A 17,158-nucleotide genomic window follows, 5' to 3' on the forward strand; every position below is an offset into this window, starting at 1 on the left:
ATAAAGCACTATTCGGTGGGGAATAAGATCATCTGCCAGGCCGATGCTTACTGGGAAAAGACTCCATAGACTCGCCCTGTATGTGCCCATATCACCTATTGGGGAAAGTGGAGGCGGGGTGAGGCGGGGGAACGCCCTCTCCCCCATAAACCCTGGAAAGAGCTATTCCTATTGGCTGACGATTACCCTTGCTCAACCCCTTGGGAAAAGGCACTCTTAATTGGCTGAGACTCCATCACCCGGGCAGGCACCCAATTGGGGAAAGACATCTTAGACCCTCCTCTTGGGTAGTTATGGTGTATCGTAATTACTTTCCTCCTCCTGCAGTTCCCTAGGAAGGCACTCTAGTGTAGGCTGCAATGTTCGTACTGGGGTGGAAAAGGGAGAGTCCTGGCCCAGAGCCCAGACACTTCCATGAGGAAGACAGTTTAGAGCTAGGAGTGATTAAACCTGGGCTCCACCTCTTCATGTGATCGTGAACCTTGTTCTTGCTGGCCCTGGGAAAACTGGAAAGAATCGGAATGAGCCAATTTTCTGACATATTAGCACCAATTCCCAGTGCTGGTGTCTCTAGTGTGGATTACTAGGACGGAGGGTGGCAAAGGTTTTTGTTGTCCAGTGGTATCCTGCTCTACTTGACGCGTGGACTTTGTCCATAGGATTTCCTTGGCAAAAATACTGGAGGAATTAGCCATTTCCTTCTCCAGCATGTGCTCAATTTACGGATGAGGAAGTGAAACTTCAGGGTTAAGTGTCTTGCCCAGAGAGACACAGTTAGTGTAGCCTGAAAGCGAATTAGAACTCAGGTCTTCCTGATTGCAAGTCCGGTGTTCCACTGCACCACCAGCTGCCCAGGCGGAAATTATTTAGGAAGAGTGGATCGTTCACTTCCTCGACAGTTAGCTTTGTTCTCATAGTATTTTGTTTTTATCACTAAATGTAAGCAATGACTTTTTGCCCAGGTCGTGGGAACAGACACTGGAGTCATCCAATGCCCTCATTTTACAAATGAGAAGAAAAACAGAATGGAGCTTTCTAAGTCCCAGTTCCAAGTTCACAATGTCCTCTGGGATTCCCTTTAATCCAGAAAAAAAAACAACCTGACCAGGAGGTAGGTTTGTTTCCTTCAGATACACCAAGTGAAATGCCAAAGTGGGAAAAGCCCAGAATTGTGAACCAAGGGACTTGATGTGAGAGGAATCTAAGCCACAAGAATCAAATGTTACTAACTCCAGCTGTGTTCCTACAATTATGAACTTTTCATTTCATTTTCTCCCATTTCCTAGGAAGCTTTACCTCTACATTATTACAATCAAGGAAAATTACTCATCTCCCACTCCCAAGTCCTAGTAGTAAAATAAAATGGCCATATAGATGACGAGAGTGAACTCTGTATGACCTGAGTGAGCCCTGTAAAATTATATAAAATCACAAAAAACCATGTCCCCTTTGATCTATTCCTCCAAATGGTCTGGCATCCTCTCAGAGCAAGATAAGCTTTCTTGTCAGGAAGTCACAACCCCAGGCAAGGTTCATATTCAATTGAGAATTATCAAACTTCCCCTGGACTCAAACATAAAATGGGTCTTCAGAAAATGACTTTGCAGATCAATTCTCCCTTAAGAATGATATGCCCACCAAGAGAATCTCTCTTGGTGTTTCTTTAACAATAGTCTTTTTTTTTTTTTTATCATAGCCTCTGGATTTAGCGCTCAGTCTCCTCATCCATTCCTGCCTAACCTCATCATTTCATAGCGTCATCATAGTAACTTTATCTGTATCTGCCTCCAGCCAGGACCACAGGTTGGCCAGGAAAACATCCACGCCCTAGGCTTCAATAGACAGGATGCCCTTGATTTCACCATATCTTTCCAAGTTGCATTAGTGTGTTTAATTGACTACAGTGAGCTGAGGAAAGCAATAAGACATGGAAATCGTTGAGTAAAAGGATTGTGAAAAAATTGAGGGCACTGACATAGGATTTATAGTTTTAAGATGTACTTAAATCTATATTTAATCTCATTTGGGCCTCACAACCACCCTGTAAAGATCTACACAGACATATACAAACATACATTATGTAATTTAAGTCATCAATACTTTTAGTAATGTTACCAATATATAAAATAAAAGGTAGTAAAGACTTAATTGTTCCCTTTATCTAGGATTATCGAAAATGGACTACTCCCAGATCATGCTACAATTCGTAAAAAAGTTAAGTGGGGGCAACGTTGTTAAAAGCTCAAGAATAAAACTGGAAATGCAGAAATTATTGGAGCTGGCAGGAAAATACAATTATAATTCTAGTTATCAACTAGCTAAAATAAAAATCATATCTCATTAATTCTGGGGCAAACTAGTCAGGATATCTGGCAAACGGGGGTCCTGGGTCTCAAGCTTTGCTTTATCATCAGGAATTCATTGTTTCTTTTTTCTTTAGGAAGGGAGGTACATAAAATAACTTATAATATTAGAGAAATGAACTGGGCAGTCAAACACATGGCCTGCTACCAGGGTAGCTTTCCTAATACAAGGCTCCCTGACAAAATACCACTAAGAGAAGATCTCTGTATTTAGCAATACAACTGACCATCCCCCACCCATCCGCGCAAAGTCCAAAGAAATACTCGTATTCCAACAGTACATTTTATTAAAAAGCAATTTCTAACGGCAAAGCTCCTTTACAATCTAGGCAATTAAACTGTCCAATCGAGAACTCATCTCAAATCAAGGAGACTGAAAACGAGGGAGAAGGGGCAGGAATACAACTCAAAGCAAAAAAAAAAAAAAAAAAAAAGTGGAAAAAAGGAATACCTCTATTTAGTGATCAGTGTTTTGTTTTGTTTTTTTCCACACATCTGCCCACCCTCCTGGAGCTAGGATGCAAAGCATGAAGAAAGCATGAAGAAAAATTGAGACCTATGGAACAGATTCTTCCCTGCTGGAATTCCTTTTCTCCAGTCCAACGCAGTGTCCCCTCCTAGCAGGGCTAATTGACACGACAAGCCCGGATCATGAGCAGTTGCAGAAGGATGAAGACTGGGGACATGATAAGGCCAAACCAGAGCTCCCTGGTCTGCTCCACCAGCTTCTGGCACAGCAGCATCTCAAAAACGAACTTGAGGCTGAGTATAGTGAGGATCCAGAAGAGGCGGAGCACCGCCAGCCGCTTCTCCCCATCCTGGAAGAGGCGCACCGACACAATGGTGGTGAAGTAGGTGCTGAGCCCGTCGGCGGCGAAAAAGGGCACGAACACATTCCACCACGACAGGCCCGGGGCCAGCTCGTCCACCCGCAGCGCCAGGAGCACAGAGAACACGAGCAGCGCCAGCACGTGCACGAAGATCTCGAAGGTGGCGAAACCCAGCCACTGCACCAGCTCCCGCAGCGAGAACAACATCGTGCCGGCGCTGGCTCGGGGAGCAGCGGGGACCGGGACTCCGCTCTCGGCAGGGTCCGCTCCTGCCCGCCCGGAGCTGCGCAGCTCAATGGAGCCGTAACTCAACAAGGACCGGGCGGCGGCGGCTGCGGCTGCGGAAACAGGGACAGAGAGTCAGCAAGGAAGGGGGAGGGGACCAGGCCGGCGGCCCTCCATTAGCTTACGGTGGCCCTGGTCACGCGGTCAAATCTGGTCCCTGCCCCCCTGCTGACCGAATCGCCACACCCGATGTCGGTAACCTATCCGCCCAACCTAGACTCCTGCACTCACCTCGGTGGTCTGAGCGGCTCCGCCCGCTACCGCCGCCGCCGCCGCCGCCGCCATTGCCATGGTGTGTCCGTCGCTCACCGATAGCGTCACTTCCCCCGGCACCGGAAGTCAGCCTCAGGAAGTCGCTTAAAGAGGTGGTGGTCTTTTTTCTGGCTCCCTTTCCATCTTTCCACCCCCGTAGCTCCGCTTACCTGTCTTGCTTTATTCCGGTCTCCGCCCTCCCCACAACCTGAGGCTCCGCGATCGAGTTTCCCTCTCCCCCATCCCAGAATCCTTGTCCTCTCCCCATAGCTGTGTCCTAAACTCCAAGTTCTTGCTTCAGCTGTCATCCCGACCATTTTCACCTATGCCTACTCTGACTTCTACGCTCTGACCCACACTTCTTTTTGTCCTGCCTTCCTTCTCGACTCTGACCTCGCCTCAGTTTTAACCTTTTCCAATTATACTGATTCCCCGTTAGAAAGGCTCGCTCCCCCAATTCTGATCCTCCTCACGTCCGACGCTCTCCCCAACACCAGTCCCATTGCTCCCATTGCTCCCATTTCTCCAGATGTTGACCCCGAGCCTCCTCATCCTGTTCGGGAGCCAGACAGGGACTGCCCAGGACGTGGCAGAGAGGATCAGTAGGGAGGCCCGGAGGAGGCGGCTCCAATGTAGGGTTCAGGCACTGGATTCTTACAATGTGGTGAGTAAGGTCGGGAGTCCCGCGCTGGCCTAGACTCCTCAGCTTTGCATTCAGGAATGCCCCTGGCAGAAAGCAATGGAGGGAGGACCTGGGAATGTGTGTGTCCCTGCTTGCAGAGATGGACGCACTCCTACATCTGGGTTTCTTACGTGGGATGATTTAAAGAACTCCAGGAAGGTCACTTTAACCAAAAATCTTACCCCCACTTAGCTGTCATTGGGGCCTCAGATGATACCTTCTTGCCCACTGCTCCTGAAAACAGCACAACACTAAGCCATTATTTACTAACTCTTTATTTTGAAATTAGCTTGTTAGACGTCTCCTCTCTGATGGGTAGCTGAGAACAAGAGAGTTAAACAGTACAGCAATATGAGTAAATATCAAGCGTACTAGTTATTGGAGGAGATAAGATGTTCAAATCTTAGGAATCAATGAACAAATTGTAGAGCTTACAATTTCATTGTAGGATACAACACAAATATGATAATAATACGGGATATTACATTAACCAAACATTTGATAGTTGTAAAACAAAGTCTTATATGAGACTGAAGAGAAAGGGTTTGTGGAAGAAATGGTTTTGGCTTAATATTGGAAGATGGATAGAAGTTCATTAGATGAAAAATGGGGAAGGAATGCATTCTTGGCATAGAAAACAGTATGAGGAAGGTTACAGAAGAGTGAAAGTATCAGGCAGGTTTCAAGGACAGAGTAATTCATACTGGCAGCAACATACTGTGTGTTGAGGAGAGTAATATAAGATAAGATTGCAAAAATAGAGTGGTACTTGATAGTGGAGGTCTTCAAATATTGTCAAGGAGTTGGGAAGGGGAAAACATTTGGGAATATAGGGAGCTGCTCTGAAAACTCAGAGTTGGAGGTATTTTAGCCAGAAGACAGTAGAGAGCTATATGGAAGATAATCAGGTAGGAAAAGAGGCCAAAAATGAGAACTAAGAAAATGATAAACACAAATTTATATTCACATAATCTGATAAATTCCCTTCTGCTCACATTAATCCCCTTTTCTCTACATTAATCCAAATGAATTTGATCAGTAGAGACAGAATAAAGAGTAGCTTTAGGAGTTCTTATCAATTCTTCATCCACCTGAGCAACCAAATCTGATTCTAGGAATCTTTCCTGTTGAATAGAATGGGCATTGTAAGGAATCATCCTTTTGACTCTGCAAGCCAAGTCTATAGTACTTTCTTTCCCATGTACCTATCAAAGAGGAAAGGAAGGGAAGATTTCTCATGCTGACACTATGAGAGATCCTTATACTGCTCTCTTTTATATTGAGGTGAATCTGATTAATGAACCACTGGTGATATTTGTTTGTGCAACTACAGGCCAAGGAGACCCCCCTGACAACATGAAGGTAAGCTTTTCTGAATATTTGTGAATGTCTCTGGGGCCCTGAAAATCTGTCTTGGTCAGTTCAGTTCACCAAAATTATTATTAAAACTTGTTAGGTTACTGGACTCGTAAGCCTTAAAGACATAAGAATTGCTATTCTTGATCCATCTAGGCCCAGTTCATGTCTTTGAATGGGTCAATACAATAAATATTTTTGGAAGGCCGTAGTCATTCTTCTTGATATCATCACTCCACAGATTGGGGACATTTCCAGCTTCTCTTATTGACCTGCTGTCATATGAGAGGTTCACCTAAATGCAGGTCTTAATTGTATATTTTATTCCATATCATCTCTCAACTTTGATTTAGTTTTTATTTATTTCTTTCCAAGCCTTATGTATACAGAACATATATATATGCACACATACATATACATATGTGTGTGTGTATGTATATATATAAGGTGTATATGTACACCTATACATACAGAATATAGATAGAGAATATAGTATACAGAATAATCTATGAAGAAATCTGTTCTCCAATTCTTTCACTAGTTTGTAAACTTTTTCTCATTGTTTTTAAAGGGTAAAACTAGTGAATAGAAATGACAGAAAGGAAAATTTTGATTAGATTTCATGAAAATTTCTTAAAAATCAAAGCTGTCCTAAAGTAGAATAACTTACCTTTTTCCTTAGACATCTTCAAGTAGTGGTTAGAGCATCACTTCAAGCATGTTATAAGATAGAGTTCTTTCATGTTCAGGTTGGATTAGGTTCCTTCCAGTTTTCAAATTCTGAGATTCTGATTATAGAGTGATCTCATCTCTTCTCACTCTCCATATGTGAAGACTAAAGAGGCCTTATCTCCAGTGATCTACCATATGAGCTCTCCTTCTCTGGACTTTGGCTGTTCTGTTATACCTATTTTGAGATCTAGCATTCAAAGCTGGGCTCAGAATTCCAGATCCAGGCACATTTTTACTGAATCCAAGATCTGAACAACATGAATAATGCCATAATTATTAGACCCTGACATGAAATGTTTCCCAAGAAAAGCAAATTAACCTAAAATTACCCTACAGTAAGTAGCAGCCTGTTATTTGGGGGAGATTTCCTAGAGTTGGAGTACTCAGCCAGACTGCCCTTACAGCCAGACTACCTGAATCTATGCCCCTGGAGCCCAGATTAGGGAGGTCTGCTTGCTCTAAGGAATACGCTGGGTTATGAGTTTCTCAGTTATCTAGACCTGTGGTATCTAAAAAAGCGGTTCTAATTTCAGAACTTCTGGAAGTTTATATTCCGAAAAAACCTGCCTCCTACCTCCCTCTGTCAAATGGATTATGCTGTGCTGGGTCTCGGCGATTCTTCCTATGCCAAGTGAGTGGAGTGGTTTAAAAGTGGGAGAAGATGAAAGACAGCCTGTCTTCTGAGGTTGACCCCACCCTGTGACCCACTTGTACTCCTCAGAGAAAGATGGACTCTGTGCTAGATATCTTTGCCAAGATGAACAGGTGCCCACCCTTTACAAAACTCCATTCTTTACTGATTCTTTTAGGTTTTTTAGTGTTCTGGCTAATAGCCTTCTGCAAGCTTAGAGACTGACCAAGAAATTAATCTCCTCCTTATACTACACACCAGTGCTACTATACTCTCTAGGATCCAGCCTCCTTCTTTCTCTAAGAGCCTCCTGAGTCCTAGTCATGGGGTTACCTTAACTTGAGAGTTTGCCCATTTCTAGAACAGGTTCCTTTAGAACCTAAGATGACTCCATTGAAATCAAACCTCATTAAAACCTCTCTTGTAGGACTCCCTAATCACATCCAACAGAAGAGTGCCCAAAGCATGGTGCTGGGATAAAAAACACTAATCTGGAACTAAGAGACCTTAAACTCAAGTCCCATTCTTGTCCATTCACAGACAAGTCCTGACCCTTTTTGAATCACTTCTGTAAAAATGGGAATAATAACTAACGAACACACACACACATGCACACACACACATACAATCTCCCAGACTGACATTCTGCTGAAGGAAAAGGCTTTTTCTGAACAACGGTAAGATTACCTAAGAAGAGAAGCCCCCATAGTCTGAGAGATGGGAGTTTTACATTAGTTTACATATGGGTTTCTTTATATATTTTCTCTCAACAGGTTTAATTTTGTGGCCAAGAAACTACACCGGCGCCTGCTACAGCTTGGGGGTAGTGCACTCTTGCCCATTGGTCTGGGCGATGATCAGCATGACCTGGGGTGAGTGTTTCACAGACTGGGCTAATATTCCAATCAGACAATAGTCAGTCAACAAGTATTTATTAAGCATTTACTATGTGCCAGGCACTATGGATACAAATACAAACATTAAACAGCCCCTATTTTCATGGAGTTTAAATTCTACTGAAGGAGACAATATATGTATATGCAAAAAGTAGAACTCTTTAAGGAATTTTAGATCAAGCAGGTAGTAGGCTATCTTGCCAGTAGACCCCTATACTCTAGTGAAAGCTATCTGGGCCAAAGTTCAACCTAGACCCTCAAGAAAGCCTTTTTGAACTTCTTCTCACACAGCTTCTCTCCTGATCCTGGGGAGCACATACTATGGAATTGCTTGAGTCTTGATTTGGGAGTCAGTCAAAGGGAAAGGAAGAATGATAGTGAGCCAAGTTTCTAAATTATATCGATTACACCTATCTCCTCCCTAGAATCCTGATTCAAATGATTCCTAAGAAATGATAATTATTGTAAAGCGTAGTTCAGCTGCCTATGGTTTAAGAATGAGCTTTGTCACTCTTTATTCCTGACAGTGAATATTCAAGCAATATCTGTCCCAGAGCCAGACTAGTTTCAGGGGAAAGGAAGGGAACATAGGTAGACATGGGTGAAAAGTAGTTAAAAGGGAACGCATTAACTTCTCCTGGATTTTCTCTGTTCTCTGACAGGCCTGATGCAGTTATTGATCCTTGGTTTCTAGACTTGTGGGGGAAAGTTTTGGGGTTGTATCCTGTGCCTTCTGACCTTAATGTAATACCTGCTGATACACCGTAAGGATCAGATGTTGGGGTGAACTGCTAGCTCTCTTCTAGAAGGTTTTTGTGACTCTTACACCCTCCCCCAAATCCCTCCTGCAAGAAGTCAGCATCTCTAATTCTCCTGCCTTTCAGTAGCCAAATATAGGATCTCCCTGGATTTGACATCTCTGATCCAGTTAGCTTCTAGGCTTTTCTTGGGATGTGCCCTGGCCAGGAGTAAATCTGTAATTGAGACAGATCTAAACACATCTCCCTCTGGCTCAATGTAGGTACTCCCTCTGCTGGTCACTAGGGAAAAAAATTCATCATCAAAACTACTCCATTATCTCTTGTGGGCTCCCTTTGCTTCTCAGTTTAGGCAGTAGGTAGAGAAGACATGGCATATTCTTAAAGATTCTGGGGGAGAAAGAGGGTTCTTTAGTGACTTACTTCAATAAAGTGAAGCTCTTCCCCTCTCTGCCCCTCTGTTGCTGTAGTAACCTAATTCACTGGCTTCCTTTACTACCTTCTCATTCCCTTTTCTAGTTTGCCTTCAAGGTTCATTTTAAACTTTTGTGATGGAGTCCCAGGAATTTCCTGTGAGGAGCAACATGCAGAGAATCAAAGGCCTGAAGAACTTCCCTCTGAGCACAAGCCTTTCCTGGCTCCTATGGTCTCCAATCAAAGAGTAACTGCCAAGTCACACTTCCAGGATGTTCGGTTAATTGAATTTGACATCACAGGCTCTGGAATCAGGTGAGATGCATCTGTCCCACAGATCCACCCCAACTTCTCACTGGGATTCTCTCTTTGTCACCCAAAGGAGATCTTATCAAATTAGATAATCATTCAATAAGCATTTATTAAGTTTTGAGATAGAATATAAATGCTATATGAGTGGAACAGGTAAAGGAATTCAGTAAAATTTAAAAATCTCTATGAGCTCCTGTGGTTAAGAAGGTATTGTGGGAGGGATTTGATAAAGTTTGTAGAGGCTAGTTTAGGTGAGGAGGCTGTTCCAAGAGAAGAAACAGCAAACAATAGCAACAAAGACAGGAATATATGGGGCCCATTTTGGGAGACAGTGAGAAGACCAGTTTGACAAAAGCATAAGGTTCAGGAAGGGAAAGGAATATGAAATAAAGCTAGAAAAGTAGGCAGAGACCTACTAAGCTGAAGAATTGGAACTTTTATTTCATAATTTGGAGCCATTAAGTAAGATGGGATTAGAGCTCTGTTTTAGGAAGATTATTTGGCAATGATATATAGACTGGATTATAGTGGAGAGGCCAGAAGATGCTTTAGAAGGCTTATGCAATACACCAGACCTGGACATCCTTCAGGACATTTAGGTAGTATTCCAGGTGAGAGGAATTAAGGGACTGTGTTAAACTGGTAGAGGTGGGAAGAGAGGAAGAATAAAGGGATGCAAGTATATTTGAGATGTAGAATCAATAGATTTCATTTCTAGTTAGATGTGGAGGGTAAGGAAAAAAGGAAGAGTCAAAGATAACTTTTATCTTGCCTTTAGCCCCCAGTTTTCAGCAAATCATTTTAGGGATGTTAATTCTGAGACCCAGAATCCTAAAGAGCTACTTCAACCCTTGTCCCCTAAACTCAGTACTTTCTTGCCCTTCCTGTTTATCTCCCCACAAAATTTCTATCTCCTGCTCCCAATTCCCCCAGACTCTCTGCTTCTGCCTCTCTACTACCCCCAGACTTCACCATATCTAGACCAAAGAGAAGCTTCTCCAAAGCTTTCACAGGCAGGTGCCAAGGGCTAACTGGTGTAGGGTCCTTTCCTTGCAGCTTTACCGCTGGTGACATTGTGATGATCCAGCCTCAGAACTCAGCCAGTGATACCAAGCAATTCTGTCACCTGCTCAATCTGGACCCAGACCAGCATTTTGTGCTGCAGCCTCGGGAGCCAGGTGCGTTTCTCAGTTTCTCTGTTCAATTTTTCATTCTGCTTTTCTCTTCCATGTCTTATCTTTCGTAGTCACTTTCCACTGTCAATCTCTCACTTTCCCCTCTACACACCTGATTTTCTTTTTTTTTTTTCATCTTCTCCCTTTTCCCCCTTTCCAGAAAAGTTTAAGTATTGTCTCTGAGGCTTTGAGATATAGTTGCTTCTCAGAGCCTCCGCTTAGTTCCTAAAGTGTAACCTGGAGAGGACCTCTTCAAGTCCTCCCAGACTTGGCTGTGGAGTCTGATCACCATTGGTGTAAGGGTGACTCCTCAGAGAGGAGTTTCACTCACCATAAGCATAAGCCACATTGGATTCCCTGCTTGCTGTTTCAGATGTCATCTGCCCAATTCAGCTGCCTCAGCCTTGCACCATCTATCACCTTGTATCCCACTACCTGGACATCACCCGTGTTCCTCATCGCTCTTTTTTTGAGATCCTGGCCTGTCTCTCTCAACACCAGATGGAACGTGAGAAGCTGCTTGAGTTCAGTTCTGCACAAGGCCAGGAAGAACTATACAACTACTGTAATAGACCTCGAAGGACCATCTTGGAGGTGAGGGATCAGAACTAGGGCCTGACTCTGGCCTCTCAGGTTAGAGACCCTCCATAGACAGCAGAGGATTTGTCCCAAGGTACTACCATGCTTTCGTGCCCCCAACCTTCATTGTCTGAGAAGAATAAAGTTGAGTTCTAAGACAAACGTCATGCTGCTCTGCTTCCACCTCCAGGTCCTGGGTGATTTCCCTCACTCAGCAGCTTCCATCCCACCAGACTACCTGTTGGACCTCATCCCCCCAATCCGTCCCAGGGCCTACTCCATTGCTTCTTCATTGCTGGTGAGAGAAAATGCCCATCTCGGGAGTTCTGAAAGAAAGGAAGGGGTAGGGGGAGAAGAATGGGGGTGGGGGGAGGCGAGGGGGGTAGATCTCCATTTGGGGAAAATCTAAATCCAGGCTGAAGAGACATCATTTAGAAGTATCTTTAGTTCTCTCTGGATGCTTTAAGTGTTCATTCACAGTTTGAGAACAAACACAATGGCATAAATAAGAAAAAAGAGTTTATACCTTTTCAGGAACACAGCTGTTACCTAAACTTAGGTTAGTTTGGGCATAGTCTAAACCTCCCAACTAGAAAGGTGTGAACAATGCCTCTACACAGGCCAGTGAGAACCCTGAAGAAAATGAAAAGACAGAAAGATCCCTTTCACTGCCTCTTGCCTCTTTTTTGCTCCCTGGTTTTAAAGACAGATATGGCCTTTTCAATATCCTTTCCCCCTTACTCCCTAATGCATTATATGATCTGGCTTGTTCCCTCCCCAAGGCTCATCCTTTTAGGGTGCAGATCATTGTGGCTGTGGTGCAATACCAGACTCGTCTCCGTAAACCCCGTCAGGGCCTTTGTACCTCCTGGTTGGCCTCCCTGGATCCAAGCAGAGGTAAGCCCAGCATCAGTCTATGTACCTAGGCTTAGTCTCAGGGACTCTTTCTTCTTTGCCTCCTACTTTTGCCAGTCCTACTTTTTCCACTCAGCTGAGCTAAAATATCACAAGATATGGGAAGTATTGAGGGACTCCAAGAAAGGCAGGGGAAATTTAACATAGGTGTCAAACACATCTCATGCAAAACAGTTTGTCTCCTCTGTTCCTCCCAGTGCTAGGTGCTTATTCTGGATTTGCCCTATCCTGGAGTCACCTCATGATAGTACCTTTTACCTTCCAGTTCCCTTCAGATCAGAACTTAGAAACTTTCTGGGATTATCCTGTCTTTGGATGTCACCTCAATTTCTTCTTCCCTATTCAGAACCAGTAAGAGTTCCCCTTTGGGTTCGAAACAGTGGGCTGACCTTCCCTTCAGAGCCTAACACTCCTGTGATCATGGTGGGTCCTGGCACTGGGGTTGCCCCCTTCCGTGCTGCTATCCAGCAACGTGTGGCACAGGGCCAGACAGGTGAGCAGGAGGGGTGACATGAATTGGGGGGGCACTGGACAATTACTGCATATAAAAAGGTTCTCTGGAATCCAATTCTTTTGTGTGTTCCTATCTTTCTGTATCTCCTGTCCCAACTAGAATGTCCCCAAAAAAACCAAAGTGTTTGAAGGTAGAATCCAGTCAAATTCATCCTCATACTTCCAGGTACCTAGTAAGTGAGAATTAGAAAAATCAGAACCAAAAACAAACAAGTCCTTGAGCAGCCTAATGAAGAAGGGCCCAAAATGATTAGACTCTCCTTGTCCAGCAGGAAGGAAAGGATCTTTGTCTCCATCTTCATCCCTCTAGAATCCCAAATCATAGAGATTCATGGCCAGAAAGATTAGGAGGGGGGATTGAAATGGCTTTTCCATATTTGATGGTCAGTCTCATCATCCTGTCATTGTAGTGCCTTTTTCCTTTTTTGGAGGCAATCAAGGTAAAGCTATTCAGCAGGGTCACACAGCTAATAAGTGTCTGAGGCTGAATTTGAACTCAAGTCTTCCTGCCTCCAGGGCCAGTGTTCCATCCATTCATTGCACCACTTAGTTGCCCTTTTATCATTGTCTTTCTCATCCCATTCTGACCCCATGTGCCAACAGGAAACTATCTGTTCTTTGGCTGTCGTCAGAAGGAAAAAGACTTTTACTGTGAGGCAGAGTGGCAAGAACTCATTCAGAGAGGTTTCTTGACCCTCATCACTGCTTTCTCCAGGGATCAAGTGAGTGGGAGTCAGGAGGGAGAGTCATGGGAATGGTGGCATGAAAAGTGGTGGAAATCAAAGTGGGAGGGATGGCTGGAGAAAAAGATGAGAGGATGGGGTAGCTGGTACTGGACCTAGCAAAGGTATATTCACACAACGGCCCCAGAGGGTGAGAAAACAATGTAGCATCTCCGCAGGAGGAGAAGATTTATGTCCAGCACCGTCTCCAGGAGCATGGAGCACTGGTGTGGGAGTTGCTGAACCAACATGGAGCCTACTTTTACCTAGCTGGGTGAGTCACCCCTCCCCCACATCCTTCTCTCTCTTCTCTGACTTCTCCTTCCCTTTGCCCTTAAGGTTTGGAAAGATCCAGCCTATCTTTTTTTCTTTTTGTTTTTAAACAACAATTTTACCATTTATAAAGTCCAAATTATATTTTTTATTTTTTCAGTTGTTTTACTTTTTTCTGGTTATATATATATAACCTGAAGCATTTGGGGTTAAGTGACTTGCCCAAAGTCACACAGCCAAGACCAGTAAATACAAGGTCAGATTTGAACTCAGGTCCTCCTCACTTCAGAGCTGGTACTCTATCTACTACACCAAACCAGCTGCCCCTTAAATATATCTTTATGAATCATATTGGGAGAGAAAAATCAGAATAAAAGAGAAAAGCCACAAGGGAGAGAGAAAAAAAAAACAGAAGAAAGAAGTGAACATAGCATGTGTTGATTTACATTCAATCTCCGTAGTTCTTTTTCTGGATGCAGATCAGCCTATCTTTCTTATTCCATAGGGGTTGATTGAGCAATTTTTACTTTGGAAAAACAGACATAGGAGGATCCAAAGAGGGCAAGTGGGTGGGGGAGAGGGGAGTCGAGAGGGATCCACTGTAATCCTTGGTAATTCCCTTCTTCTTCTTTACCTTTTCTTTCCATCAGCAACGCCAAGTCCATGCCAGCCTCTGTGTCAGAGGCATTGACCTCACTGTTCAAATCAGAGGGTGGACTCTCAGACCCTGATGCTGCTGCCTACCTCACCATGCTGGAACGAACCATGCGCTTCCAAGCTGAGACCTGGGCTTGATGGTCTTCACAACTCTCCTTCCCCTCCAGGGGCTCATGCCTGAGGCTAACCATCCGTCTGCCACCTCTTGGTCTAGAACACATTCTCCAGGCCCTCTCTAGGGCCTACCCCACCTTGGGACTAGACCTCAACAAATTCACCCTGTTCTGAAATCTGGATGTTTTCCTTTTCCACCGGGGAAACTGATGATCTTCATTTGCTGTGGTGGAGCAGGGCCACAGTATTTGATTTTGTGATTAGCTGGGGAAGTGGGATTGAGGCACAATTGACAAAGCAATAATAATATGGCAAATTGATCCCTTGCTTAGAGAGGATGTGTATATATACATACAAACACACATCTCAGCCATCATAGTGAGTGCCTGAAAGGAAAAGACTTGAGACTGATCCAGAAGACAGGGCACTAATGGTTCTGAGCTCTGACCCCAAGAGTTTGCTAGACAAGGATCTCAAACCGTGGAGATCCTATTTTAGCTACAAAAGAAAACTTTTTCCTTCAGACTTTCTCTGAAGTTCTAGGCTTAAGAACACCTGGCCAGAGTTCCCCTCTCCCTCTTTCTACTGCGAAAAGGAGAGGAAGCTGGAGAAATAGCCTAGGGTGAATACATAACAAAAGAATGACTTCAGTGGAAAAATTAGGGAAGTCTTCCTGGAGGAAGTTCTGAAAGATCATCTATTGATGGAAAGAGTAGGGTTGACTTGGGGAAGGAGGGAGGGCGGTAAGAGGAGAGTGGAGGAAGATTGTGGGTGTAAGAACTGGAAGAACCTGAGCCCTTAAGACAGTCACGTCTCTACGGCTCCCCCAAGGCTTACCCTGAGGGAACCTGGGCTGGAGACTCGGAGTTGCCTCCTTCTCACCTGATCTCAATGCCTTAAACCCTGTATAGGTGTGCACCCATAAGGTCCAGTCATCTTAAGTAGAGAGCACTTTTGCCCTCGGGAAAGAGCAATGTCCCCTGACCTGGGAAGGACCTTCTCTATATTCTGGTCGGACCAGCAAGTAGGGATTCTTTGCCCTGACTCAGCAGGGAGTGGTGACTCCAGAAAACCTCCCTTACATCTGTATTCCTTCTTCTAGGACATGGTTTAGGACATCTTAGGGGCCCAGAATGCCTACTTTCTTCATCAGGCCATAGAGGAGCCATGGCTTACCACCCTGGATGAAGCCCTTGTTACTACCAAAATTCCCTGTCTTACATAAGATAATTGACATTGTTTGTTCATTGGCATCAGCCTTCCCATCACTCCTTCAAAACTTCATTTCCTGAAGTCACTTCCCTCTCCCCAAACTAAAAAGGAGTCTTTGGATTTGGGGGGAGGGTTCCCAGGCTTGTTTGGGGTTATTTTGTATGGGCAGTTACATTGGGTAGGTATAAAGATGAAGCCACCTTGGTTTGGAGAGTCAGGCTGAAAATAGAATTGCAATTTGTTAAATCATAACAGAATGGAAACTGAAGCATGTGTACTTAATCAGTGCTGGTATTGAGAACTTGGAGCTTAAAGGATTTTTGTAAGTAAGTCCCAGTCCTAAAGGTGCTATGGGCTGAAAAGGAAGCCTCTGGAAGACTGTTTCCCCATCATGGCTACACCCAGGAAGTGACTGGGATGGGGAGTTGGGAACAAAACTACCACCCCTTCCCCTGGGGTTCTTTGGAGTCCAGTGTCCAAGTCATCTCAAAAACACTCGTTGGGTAAAGGTAAGGGGTAGTAATTTTGATACAAGACATTTACCTTTCCATCCTCCCAGGCCTATTTCACAAACCCTGCCAAAGCTGCCATTTTTAAATGACATCAGATGGTAAACAATCTACAATTTTAGATTATAAGGATCAGAAAGCAAGATGTTACCTGATAGATAAGGCTGCCCTATCCCTCCTGACTAAGCCTGACTTCCAGCTGGGGGAAATAAGCCTGTTCTTAAAAATTCCTTTTCTGAGATATGAAATAGTCACAGCTTTATCTAAAGGGTCCTGAAGGATAAGAATGGAAAGTCCAACACATCTGGGGACCTGTCAAGTTGACATTAACCATTCATGACCTTCACCAATTTCAAATCTAATTATCTGTATCATTCCATCTTTTTTACAAGATTATATACCTTCATTTTTTCATCTCACTCTAGTTTCAACCCCTTACAATTTGGCTTCTATCCCAATCAACAAGCATCTGTTCAGTAATTAGCCTGTTCTAAGGGGGGTCAGGGATCTGTCCTGGCTCTCAAGGACCTTACAATTTAATGGGAGAAGATAAAACACAAAAGGAAAGTTTGGGGGGAGTGGATGAAGGTACCCAATGAAAGGGTGTGTTGGAGAAGTCCCAAAGAAGTACATAGCCAAGTAAGAAATGAGGAAAGAGGTGTGTTCTTTGTCTTGAGAACACATACTCATGTAAATGCAAGTGTGACACATGAATCTAGTCGTACCTTTTCCATCCTGTCTTCCTGAAAAGTGTATAATAAACTATGTAATACTCATTCCTGATGTATATTTGGAGTAGGCATCTGAATACTTTAAAATGGAAATCTTCAGCATTTCTTGACAGCCTATAAATTTAAATGTACTATATTTTGAAGTTTAAAAGAATCACTGGGTGCTAATCTAAGGAATTCTTGGTAGTTTAATTAAAACATTTATTGAGAACCTACTAGGTTAGGGATGAGCGTATAATAGGAAAAG

At 43.8% G+C, this 17,158-nt stretch overlaps 2 protein-coding genes across 4 annotated transcripts; one reads left to right on the forward strand and one right to left on the reverse strand.

Annotated features, from left to right (window-relative positions):
* Window positions 1-2,632: 2,632 nt before the first annotated feature.
* Window positions 2,633-3,775, reverse strand: TMEM203 (transmembrane protein 203). Its single transcript, XM_051976891.1, has 2 exons — window positions 3,710-3,775; window positions 2,633-3,531 (listed from the first exon to the last, which is right to left on the reverse strand). The coding sequence occupies exon 2, from the start codon at window positions 3,398-3,400 to the stop codon at window positions 2,990-2,992; it is 411 nt and encodes a 136-aa protein (XP_051832851.1). The 5' UTR covers window positions 3,401-3,531; window positions 3,710-3,775; the 3' UTR covers window positions 2,633-2,989.
* On the forward strand, window positions 3,762-16,956 carry NDOR1 (NADPH dependent diflavin oxidoreductase 1). 3 transcript variants are annotated; one of them, XM_051976885.1, is made up of 15 exons: window positions 3,762-3,843; window positions 4,260-4,394; window positions 5,697-5,774; window positions 7,034-7,131; window positions 7,905-8,003; window positions 8,690-8,791; window positions 9,305-9,514; window positions 10,568-10,689; window positions 11,060-11,280; window positions 11,456-11,563; window positions 12,048-12,162; window positions 12,527-12,673; window positions 13,297-13,415; window positions 13,595-13,689; window positions 14,339-16,956. In XM_051976885.1, exons 2-15 carry the CDS (start codon window positions 4,260-4,262, stop codon window positions 14,481-14,483), a joined length of 1,794 nt encoding a protein of 597 aa, XP_051832845.1. In that variant the 5' UTR covers window positions 3,762-3,843; the 3' UTR covers window positions 14,484-16,956. The 3 variants fall into 3 exon arrangements, with proteins under 3 accessions (XP_051832845.1, XP_051832846.1, XP_051832847.1); XM_051976886.1 differs by lacking the exon at window positions 3,762-3,843 and having other exon boundaries at window positions 4,296-4,394; window positions 5,746-5,774; XM_051976887.1 differs by lacking the exons at window positions 3,762-3,843; window positions 4,260-4,394; window positions 5,697-5,774; window positions 7,034-7,131 and adding an exon at window positions 7,178-7,265.
* Window positions 16,957-17,158: the final 202 nt, after the last annotated feature.

The sequence above is a fragment of the Antechinus flavipes genome, chromosome 2, assembly GCF_016432865.1.
Source record: "Antechinus flavipes isolate AdamAnt ecotype Samford, QLD, Australia chromosome 2, AdamAnt_v2, whole genome shotgun sequence".
NCBI lineage: Eukaryota > Metazoa > Chordata > Mammalia > Dasyuromorphia > Dasyuridae > Antechinus > Antechinus flavipes.